We start from the raw sequence: 11,540 nt of genomic DNA, 5'->3' as shown, positions 1-11,540 counted from the left end.
TGATGATTCAGAAAGCGACTGACCAGTCTTAGAATCCACGAGGCAGTAGTTGCAGGAACAGTCAGGTTCAGTTGAGCAGGTGAGTACTTAATTTGGCGGCTGGCAGTTGAAGGCAGACCAGACTGGTTCCAGATGAGCAGGAAATCCTGAACACAGGTTTGAAGACACGAAAAAACAGACTAGGATTACAACAAGGAATTCACAAAGAACACAGGTAAATTTCCTTCAGGCTCTGCACTTTACCACATGGTAAATAATGCTCCAGCGCTGGTCGGGTCTTCACTGCAGCCTTTAATACTCCTCCACTTCTAATCAGCTAGATCAGTCACAGGTGTGGAAGGAGTGGTGATGAGACGTCCGTACACCTGCTCAGGAGACGCCCACCAGGAAGCACTCACACAAACACACACCAAAACACCAATCACCACACATACAAGGCTTGGGATAAACTATTTGTATAACTGTTGGAGTCACCTCTGTCTGTCTGTTAGCGAAATATCTCCTAAACCATTTGACAGACTTTGACGAAACTCTCAGAAAGTCTTAGAAAAAGGCTGTAACTCAAACACATTTTACAGATATTGGGCTAAAGATTGGTGTGATAGTAGCTGAGCATAATCCCCAACACATATTTTACTTTGGGTAAACTATTAGCATTAACTCTTGGAATCAACTCTGTCTGTTTGTAATCCAAATATCTAATAAACTACTTGACAAACTTTGACAAAAGTCTCAGAAAATGGCTATAACGCAGCCAATTTTACAGCTACTGAGACAAAAATGTGTGTGGTAGTAGCTGAGCATCACCATAGCACATACTAGGCTTTGGTTAAACTTTTAGTATAACTGTTGGAGTCAATTGTGTCTGTCTGCTAGCAAAATATTATCTAAACCTCATGACGGACTTTGACAAAACTCTCAAAAAGTCATTATTGAATATGCATCTACAACCTTTGAAGTCAACCCATTTTAAGATGGCCTCCTCAGCTAATCAAACTTAGCCTATACAAAAATCCCTATAACTCAGTGAATTTGACAGATATTGAGCTAAAATTTGGCGTTGTATTAGTCAAGAGTCCTTCACAACACATACTCTGAGCACTAAAAGATATCACTATATTGCATGAGGCTGCATTATTTTCCAGGTTTGACCAAACTGACCAGAACTCTGTCCTTTCTCATCATAACATGATCCTAGTTCAAACCTCTGGCCTGAAAGGTGGCGGGCAATCTGCATTCCCTTTAAGGAATGCTTGGTCTTTAATGTTTTAAAGGGCACAAACAGTAACTGTAGTGCAGAAATTTAATTTGATCAATCTGTTACATTACGCACACATTTCCTCTCGTAAACAGGAAACATGGTTAAGCATATAATGTATACAAATGTTTAGAAGCAGCAAGTTAGCTGAAAGAGCAGACCATTTTTGCACCGGTTGGAGACTAGTTGACGAATGGTGATCGCTAGAGTTGTTACTTTTTGGGGGAATTGCCACCTGTGTAATTTTTTTTTTTGCTACTGCATAAAATTTTAAATGTATTTGTAACCAGACACAATACGCACTGTTTGCACTTGCGAAATAAAATGTGCATCGAAGTGTTTGTGGGAAAAAGAAACCTTTAATTGCGCAGCTGAGGTCACAGCCCTGAATGTCTGGGTCTAAAAGCCACGCCCACGATGAAGAATAAATAATAATTAGTAGATCACATTATAAATGTGGAGGGGTGGCTGCTAGGGTGGGGCAAAGCAGATTGCGGCGGTATGATGTGGGCAACAAAATAATGTTAACGGCCTAGAATACAGTTTTGGTTATGTTAAATAAAACTGGCCACCAAATGCGGCCGCATGGCTCGTTGGGGTAAAAACACTCAAAATTTAAAGAAACTTCAACTGAAAATTGGCTTATTTTCTTGCAATTTTGATTCGCCAACTAGTCTCCAACAATCACAGCTCGACACCCTAAGTAAGGGTTATTTTGTGTCTGTATGTGTCCAGTCACAGAGACCTGAAGCCGGAGAATCTTCTCCTGGACGAGAAGAACAACATAAGGATAGCAGACTTTGGAATGGCCTCGCTACAAGTCGGAGACAGTTTGCTGGAAACCAGCTGCGGGTGAGTGGGCTGACATAACACTGGAGTTCAGTCATTTTGAAGTAGGTGTGAACAGTGAGGAGCAGAGAATGAAGAATGAAGGTGTGAACAAAAAAAGGTAAAAAAAAAAAACCAAAAAAACAAAAACAACTGGACTTCTATTCTGTAGCTGAAGACGTTTCGCTTCTCATCCAAGGAGCTTTCTCAATTCAAAAAGCAGAGAATGTGGAGTTTATATGCTCAGATTTTGGACCGAGAAGACAGATGGTTTGAGAGGGGGGTGAAGGAAGCCATCTATGTCAAAAGAGAGAAACCAACTTTAAACAGAGGAGGAGGTCTCAGATAATGGAGCATTAGGCCTGATCCCCAGTCAGTTTCACTCCAATCAGAACCTGCATCCATGTGACCAGAGTGGCCCATCAGTGAGTCAGGCTAACAAGGACCCTAATAAACCTCTGTTGTTAGGAGCGCAAGTGTAATCTGCTGGTGAATCTAGAAACGGAACCGTCAACCTAATGGCCTTCATAAAACGTCTTTAATCTCAAAAATTTCACTGCGTTATAAAACGTTATTTTATACATTTTTACATCACCGCTATCGTTACATCCATGGAATTCTGTGGTTGTTTGTGAGCGCAAATAGCAGCAGTAGCTAACTGTTGTATTTCCAGCAGGAATTTCATAATGGTTCTGTCATAGTAACTATATTTAGTGAATCTGACAACATAAAAGCTCTATAAAATAACGTTTGCATGAGCCGCTATGGAGCTTTCAAGACTGGAGCTGTTTTGTGACGGCAGCCATCCACGTTGGTGTTAGCTAACTAGCCATTAGCTCGTCAGTTCAGGCAGAATTCCGATCTGTTCCTCCAAACTGAGGTTGTTCAAAGAGCTATCTACAACAGGTGAGATATTAATTGGTCATACCCTTTCCACAGATACCCACTTCCAAATATCTAATCTATTTCTCGAACTTGATGGATTGAAATCTGATGTTACTATCTGCAGTGGATGGAACATTATCTGCTCGAGTCCCTGTTGTTTGGTTTACATAATCACTCGCAGTGTTCATTACAAGCTCAATATTGTAAACCGATAAGAAAAGAGAGGATTTAAAAGATAAAATTAGGAAGAGATTGTCATTTTCACCTGATTCAAATCTTCCGTTTTCTCTGTGGATTAAGCAGCAGCTGCTGTCTGGTATTGTCCATTCTGGCTGTTTGTAGCTTAAATATTTATTTCCTTCTTTTTTTTTCTCTCAGATCTCCCCATTATGCTTGTCCAGAGGTCATAAGGGTGAGTTTTGTCCCTTCCAGTGTGGATTTACAGCATGCGAGTGTGTTTGCAGGTCTAAGAAGTGTCTCTGTGTTTCAGGGGGAGAGGTATGACGGTCGCAGGGCCGATGTTTGGAGTTGTGGAGTTATCCTATTTGCTCTTCTTGTGGTAAGAAGCTCCTCTCTTCTCTTTTTTATTCTTGAGTAAAGCCGTGAAAGGCCGGCAATCACGCATTTATCTATGTCTGTATGTGATGTTTGTCTGTCTGTTAGCAAAATGTCCCATGAACCAGTGAGCGGATTTTACCGAAACTCGCAGAAATTAACTACTGGATGTACATCTACAACTGATTAACTTTAAGAGTCAGCCTGATTGGGGATGGACGTCACAGCTGGTTGACCATAGTAAGCAGAAAAATGGCTATAACTCAGTCATTTCTGCAGATACTGAGGTGCAGTTTGGAGCGGTAGTAGCTGAAAGTCATCCCTAACACATACAAAGACGTAGATTTTTGTTTAAAACACTGGCACGCAATGGGGTGGGCATAATGGAACCTGTCGGTTTGTGTTTGTCAGGGTTTTCATTTATTTAACCTGCTAAGAAAAAAATCACACCGGAGAGGCTTGTTGTCTTTTTGTGAAGGCCTTCGCAAAGAGGAGAGATTCCACAACAGCTCCTAATGGCGTGCTGTCCAGGAAGTTCTGCCCCTCCACTTGGGCTTTCTCTTTATTTAAAGGAAGAAGAAATAAGAAGAAAAAAGGGGTTGATCTGAGCAAGCCAAGGCCAGTTCTGATCATAGCATAAACACATAACACATCACTGTTTGAGAGAGCCATATGGTGTGGTGCCCGCCGGCCCGCCGTCTGACCTTGGTCTCTCACGTAGGCAGTGTTCCACATGAGCACAAAGGCTGATAATGTAAAAACCCTAACAGTGTTATTTATCTCTGGTTTGACAGTGTTCACACTGAACTTTAAGGCCAGATTATGAGCAAGAAACCCTGAACAGTAAAATTAATTTACCATCACTTGTGGCTCAGCTTTAGAGATAAGGTAAAATCTGCTCCTCCTCATTAAAAGGACTCACCTGAGGTGGTTCAGGCATCTGATTAGGTCGCCTTCCTTTGGTGGTGTTTCAGTTCAATTCAGTTTATTTATATAGCACCAATTCACAGCAAAAGTCGTCTCAGGGCATTGTACAAAAACATTCACGTACATTACAAAAAGCCAATTAGTAAAAGTTATCTAAGGAAGGCAGCAGATTGTTTTGAATCTTTACTTCGTCTCAGTCTCCCATTCCCAGCAGCATGGTGGAGACAGTGGAAAGGAAAAACTCACTTTTTAACAGGAAGAAACCACCAATCACAACTTTATGAAAGAAATAATTACAGCAGAGCAAGTAAAGACAGTAGCAGAGTGAGGAGGTGTGGTTAGTTTGTCCTCCAGCAGTCTGAGCCTATAGCAGCATAACTAAAGGATAGCTCAGGAAACCCAAGCCAGCCCTAACTATAGGATTTATCAAAAAGGAAAGTCTTAAGTTTAGTCTTAAAAGTAAATGGGGTGTCAGCCTCATGGACAGAAACTGGAAGTTGGTTCTGGAAGAGAGGAGCCTGATAACTGAAAGCTCTGCCTCCCATTCAGTTTCAAGAACATCCTTCTGGGAGGCGACCCCATGGAAAACCCAGAAATGCCTGGAGGGATTATACGTATGTCCTCTCTGGCCTGGAAACACCTAGAGATCCCTAGGAGGATCTGGAAAGTGCCTCTGGGGAGATGGGTGTGTTCCCTCCTGGACCTGTCTCTACTGACTGACCTCAGAAAAGTGGTTAAAAATGGATGGATAAAGTAAATTCAGACTGAATTTCATTTTCTAGTGTTAGTCCTACCCCTGCCCTTTGGTCCAAAATCCAAAGGGGTAGTGATTCAAAAATACATTTACAAAGTGTGGGACGCTCTTTCAAGAAGCCCATACGTATGCCATCCGTGGTCACCATTACATCTTTACTCAACACCAGTGCAACCAATTTTAAACAGAGAAACAGTACATTGATCCTAATGCTTGTTAAAGGAGGTTGGTAATAACACAAAATGTAGAACAACAGAATACTACTCATCAGGGGTGTCATGGAACATGTATCCATCCTGAAATGTCAGTACAAGTACGCACAACCTGATGAAAAATATATTAATCTCACTTGATCACTTCTCTCCCTAAAAGCAGGTTTGGTTTGATTTACATCTTGCTAACTACCGTAACAGAAAAAAAAATTACATTTAAAGCACTTTACATCAAAGCAAAGCAAGAACAGCTGGTCCAGACGAAATACATAGGAGCTTGAAGTTGTGCCTGCTTGTTTCAATTTAGTTATTCAGAAAAGTTTCATAGTCCCTGTGATTACAGCGGAGAGCAAAAGGTGGCGGTACGAAAACCTAAATGGGTCACAAATCATGCTTCCAAATGCCCTTATGGCAAGCTATTTGTGTATTTATTTGAATTTCCTGATATTAACTGTCATCATTGCAGCACACTATCACTCACATAATTGAGAAGCAAGAGGAGCTAGAGTAAATGAATAAAAATAAATAAATAAACAAAATGAAATTTCTTTTTTTATCCTTTTCAATCCCTACCTAGGGTGCTTTGCCTTTTGACCACGACAACCTGCGGCAGCTTCTGGAGAAAGTGAAGAGCGGAGTTTTCCACATGCCTCACTTCATACCTCCTGACTGCCAAGCACTGCTGAAAGGAATGATAGAAGTCAATTCTGACAAAAGACTCACGGTAAGAACAGGAAAACAAAACTGATAGGCACAAGAAAATAAACCCCGTCATTTACCGGAAATATAGGAGCCTAAATTTTGAAGAAAGGGGATGCAATAAACAGTGTAGTACACAGTACAGTTTAAAATTGAAAGCTTTAGAAATTACCCAATTGGAGAATATTTTTCAGTGTCTGAGCTTATTGTAGAGGGTTTTTTTTTAATTTATTGTTGATGGATCTGTGTGCTTTTGAAAAATCAGAACATTATAGCCTATTTCACGCATGCCCGCAATTTGGCTCCCAAAAACCCAAAACAGCAATCATGCTATTTTCACCATTTTTCCTCCGTCTGTCTCTCTTTATCCAGATATTGTCTCTAATAACTTTTGATTGTGTGCTGGAAAGATCAGTAACTGAGAGGAAATTTTAAATGGTATTTCAGCATTTTTGTTGGAATTGTGGACAGAGATTTTTAATAAACAGAGAGAAAAATATCTTATATTACCAAAAGTATTAAATTGCCTCCCTTCACACACATACAAACTTGACTAACAACCTGTTCTTAATCCAGAGGGTTTAATCTGATGTTGACCCAATCTTTGCAGCTCTAACAGCTTCAACTCCCCTGGGAAGACTTTCCACAGGTTTAGGAGGGTTTATGGGAACTTTTGACCATCCTTCCAGAAGCTCATCTGTGAGGTCAGACCCTGATGTTGGACAGAAGGCCTGTCTCTCAGTCTCTGCTCTAATTCATCCTAAAGGTGTTCTGTCAGGTTAAGGTCAGGACTCTGTGCAGGCCTGCCAGGTTCTTCCACACCAAACTGTCTTGTGTCTTTATGGACCTTGCTGTGTGCACCGCTGTTCAGCCATGTTGTAACAGGAAGGGGCCATCCCCATTGTCAGACAGAGAAGCATGATTCGCCCCTCCAGAGGACACGTCTCCACTGCTCTAGAGTCCAGTGGCGGCGTCCTTTACTCCACTGCATCTGATGCTTTGGTCTTGGTGATGTAAGGCTTGGATGGAGCTGCTCGGCCATGGAAATCCATTCTATGAAGCTCTCTAAGCTGTTTTTCAGTGAATCTGAAGGCCACATGAAGTCTAGAGGTCTGTAGCTGTTGACTCTGCAGAACGTTGGTGACCTCTGTGCTCTACGAGCCTCAGAACCCACTGAGCCTCTCTGTGGTTTTACATGGCCGACCACTTCATGGTCGAGTTGCTGTTGTTCCAAATCATTTACACTTTGTTATAATCCCACTAACAGCTGACTGTGGAATATTTAGTTGTGAGGAAATTTTACAACTGGACTTATTGCACAGATAGCATCCTATCACAGTACCACGCTAGAATTCACTGATCTCCTGAGAGCGACCCATTCTTTCACTAATGTTTGTAGAAGCAGTCTGCATGCCTGGGTGTTTGATTTTATACACCTGTGGCCACGGAAGGGATTGGAACGCCTGAATTCAATGATTTGGGTGGGTGAGTGAATACGTTTGGTATTATAGTGATTTCAATCCAAAAAAGTGTTGATACGACCTATGTTTTGCTACGGATGTTCGGGTTTAAATGATGTCTATGTGCAGACTCAGTGTTTAAACTGTGTCTGTTGCTCAGTGTAGTGACATAGCAAGACTGGAAGATTACACATGATTTATTTATAAACGCTACTTTCTGTCTATTTACTGTAGCCAATATGTGCATATTTATGACTACACTACACCCACGCCTGACCTAAAATCTCATAGATTGCCCAATGAAAGCACAATAAAAAGAAAACCGTTAAAAACAGCCACAGTAATTAGCACGTCAGGCTAACTAGTTAACTTGCCTAGCATCTGTGTGAGCGTTAGCAGCTTTGCCCTGCTCTTCAGTCTCGTTTATCAAACGTTTTGTGGAATTTCTTACTCCCCGAGACCGTTTTTTTTTCTTTAAAACGCCAAAAGAGAAACATATAATTTAAAATACAAACAAAATATGTGAAGCTAAGCTGCCAGTTAGGCTAAGGCTAAGCTCACTTCTTTTTTTCTTGTTGTGCCAACTTAAAACCAGAAATAAAAAAAAATTTAAAAATCAACAGTGTTCTCATTTTAAACTAAGTCGGCTTTAAACATTAAGGATAACATAACATTTTGAGCCTGTGTTTGTGGGATTAACGAACCAGCTACAAAGACTTTGCAACTTTCTTCATATGTTTTGACGAATTTCTACCGCCCCCCAAAAAAAAGACTGGCTCTCCAAAACATAAAAAATAACAAATGTCAGCTTGTACCCCAGTTATTTAGAATAGAAGCAGTAAGGTTAGGCAGCAACTTCACCCCAGGAGATAAGAGCTTATCGTTTTCAACAAACCATAAAGCAGACATTTAAAAAAGGTAGCAGGAGAGAAAAGAAAAGACTCAGCCCCAGGCTTGGCTTTAAAAGGAACATAAATGAAACCTGACACAGGACCTACTTGAGGGAGGAAGGAGAACAGACGGACCACAGATAGAACAGAGAAATGGACCTGCGGTACCGCTGAAGGGTAGGGGCGGTCACTCGTGGCAGCACTGCTCTTATTTAGCGTATTTTACAAACAAGTATTTGCAGCTTTATAAGGAGATCATCATAGAAATTACGGGTTGTGATGAGACGAACGAACAGATCAGTTTTGAATGAATACATAAAACGAATGGCTGAAAGCTTTGTGGTTGGCCACGAATGAAGACGCGCTTTTTCATGTCATCCGAAGGGCAGCTCTGTTCAGAAGGCAGCTCGAACACTTTTCAGAGAAATTTCTTAAAACAGGCAGGCAGGAAAACAGACTAGAAAGTAAGCCTCAGACAAACAGTCGCTGTGCAAAAACTACAAGCTGTACTGAAAGAGTTCCTCGCCTGTACGTGGCAGAAGCCTCCGGTGGTCAAACATGTTTCATTTTCTGTGCCCGTAGCATTTTATGTAGGAGATGTGACAAGTTCAAAAGACCCTTCGTTTCCAGTTTGAGCTCCAACACTATGGAAGTCAATGGAAGTTTGGGTGTATGCTGTATGCACTCTAGGGGGATTTGAGGAAAAAAAAAACACAAGTCCCACAGCAGTGAGGGACACGCTGGGCGAAAGAAACCAAAAATGCCCACAGTTTGATGTGTAAACGGAACAGGAAGTGTTAAGCCTGTGGGAATAGGAAGAGTTTGTTTGCAGGCATTTTGGAAACTCGACAGCTCAGAGGTTTACAGCGCATGCTCTGTTGAACACTTTGTCAAAAACTGTACTGCAATTGTATAAACAGCGTGAAAGAACTCAGATAATATGTCGGAGCGATGCAGCTCCAAAGAAGACTTAGTTTTCCAGCTCTCGTTGCCAAAAATCCCATTGCTGTCGATCTCAGATGATGTCCTGCTACAGAAAGTCACGCCATATTCACAGTCAAGCTGCGTATTCTTGATATATATTTCGCTTTTCCAAAGAAATAGGAGAAGGAACATTGCGACAGAAATGAATGTTTGGTACTGAGGGCGCTTTGGTCGCAGGGAGGGATCCGAAAGCAGGTTTTCAATTGCATGCAAATTTTTTTAAAGGGCATGCAGGTTTTAAAATGAAGCAAGGTAAAAGTAATAAGTCGGGACGATAATTCATTAGTAGGACAGACGACTGTGATAATATGTTTTGGAGAACCCTATAAAATAATGACGGGGGGGGGAGAAAACCCTGTTAGTGATTCAGCAACAGCAGCACAGATTTAATCAAAGCTGTGAGTTCGTCTGATGAGCTGTTGATTAATGGAGCCTGAAACCAGGTCAGACTGTCTCTCTCTCTCTGTCTCTGTCCCTGTTTGCTGCGTGCCTCTACAGGAAGCAAAAGGAAACCCACTATCAGTGAATAGCATTAGGAGATAAACCCACTTAAAAATCAGTTACTGCATCAGAAAGAGCCTTCGTGCCGGCCTGCTGTTCTTTCTGAATTATAGAGGGAACAGCAGGCCCACTTTTTATGTGTATCGCAGAGCAGCAGCTGCTCCATTACCCCCAACCCCCAGAGATAGTGTGCAGCACTGATGCAATGGTTTCAGCTGTGTGTGCAGCTCTAATACAGGGTGTATAATGTATGAGTGGGATGTAGGACAGCTGCAGGAAAAGTTTCCTGGAGCTAATGCCAACAAGAGCTTCCAGTGAGCAGCTTTGTGAGGCAAGCTAGCAAGGCCAAGAGCATGACTAGCTTTTTAAAATAGCTCCTGATAATATGACTGAAACATCTACAAAGCAAATACTGTATGTCAGTGTTTAGGGGAGTATGGGGAAGTTGCCATTTTGTAGCTGAGCTACACTGTAATTAGTTTGTTTCAGGCATTAAAGCAATAGTACAGATCTTAAATAAGAAAAATAAAAAAACCTAGTGTTTGACTTTGGACAAATTAGCTGATAAGTAACACATCGATCAACCAAACAACAGTGTGCATATGCACAAATTGTATAATAACTTTGGATCTTTAAGGTAGGAGCTCACTGGACTGTGACTGTAGTTCATTTGCCTAGAAAGTCTGATTTGTTTGGGGAGGTGTGAACGCGCAATCTAACTCTGATGCCAACCAAAAAAGTGAACTCTGGTCTGCCTCGAAACCTCGGTCTCAGTTCAGGTGAAGTGTACTCTGGCGCGGTTCGAATTCATATTCGAACGGTGACCGCTCCAAAAGCAGGAAGCGGACTATAGCACAAGGCCTTCTGGGTAAATACAACCAAAACAAATGCGTGTTTCTACCACTAGCAGGAGAAATGGCTTGTGGTTTGTTTGGCACGTGTACCACAGACAAAACAGAAATCATAAAACCGCTAAAATTTGACGCCGCTTCATTTTTGGTTCCTTTCCCAGAAGAAGGAAGTTGCGCTCAGTGTCTCCTTCAGAGGTTTTTGTGTCGTTTCCTTCAGTAGTTCTTGGTGCAGCGCCACCACAGTCGGGGGGGGGCAGGTTGCTTAAAGGGTTTGGCTCGATTGACTCAGTGCAGTGTAAATGAGAACCACAGCAGCTGAAAATGGAACAAATGCTGCAACTTTGGTCCCCAATCAAACCGAGTCTACCGGACTGTCAGGTGTGAATACAGCCTAAGTCACCATCGAACCACATGGCCAAGTTTTAAGCAGCTAGTGTTTTTTCTTTAAATCACGGCCTGTTGTCATCTGCACAGTATTCCAGGTCGTACACCTCTAACTTTCATGGTATCTACCTCAGCAGCTGTCTCGAAGTGTCTGATTTAACCTACAGGAGTACTGTTTTGAAATGAAGATAGGCAGATCTGGACCAACTTTTCTATATTTATTACGGATCATCTGTATTGTCTTTGGACCTGGACATTAGCCTCAGATGTTTTCTGTCGAAGGCAAGCTGTTAGAGGTGTCAAAATACGGCTCTAGCGCTCTTGAGATGGGTTGGAGATTCCTGCAACAAAA

General features: G+C 41.8%; 1 protein-coding gene across 4 annotated transcripts in view; it reads left to right on the top strand.

The window, feature by feature from the left end:
- The window catches only part of LOC108247084 (serine/threonine-protein kinase BRSK2), a 39,106-nt gene that overhangs the window by 7,918 nt on the left and 19,648 nt on the right, over positions 1–11,540 (top strand). For all 4 annotated transcript variants that reach the window (XM_037978785.1, XM_025010276.2, XM_025010277.2 and 1 more), the window contains 4 exons: positions 1,994–2,110; positions 3,350–3,383; positions 3,462–3,530; positions 5,997–6,143. In XM_037978785.1, the coding sequence (XP_037834713.1) occupies positions 1,994–2,110; positions 3,350–3,383; positions 3,462–3,530; positions 5,997–6,143 (367 nt within the window). The remainder of the gene's footprint in view (positions 1–1,993; positions 2,111–3,349; positions 3,384–3,461; positions 3,531–5,996; positions 6,144–11,540) is intronic.

Source organism: Kryptolebias marmoratus, linkage group LG12 (genome assembly GCF_001649575.2).
Source record: "Kryptolebias marmoratus isolate JLee-2015 linkage group LG12, ASM164957v2, whole genome shotgun sequence".
Classification (NCBI taxonomy): Eukaryota; Metazoa; Chordata; class Actinopteri; order Cyprinodontiformes; family Rivulidae; genus Kryptolebias; species Kryptolebias marmoratus.
Note: the sequence above shows the minus strand (reverse complement) of the source record. Positions and strands in the feature narration are given on the sequence as shown.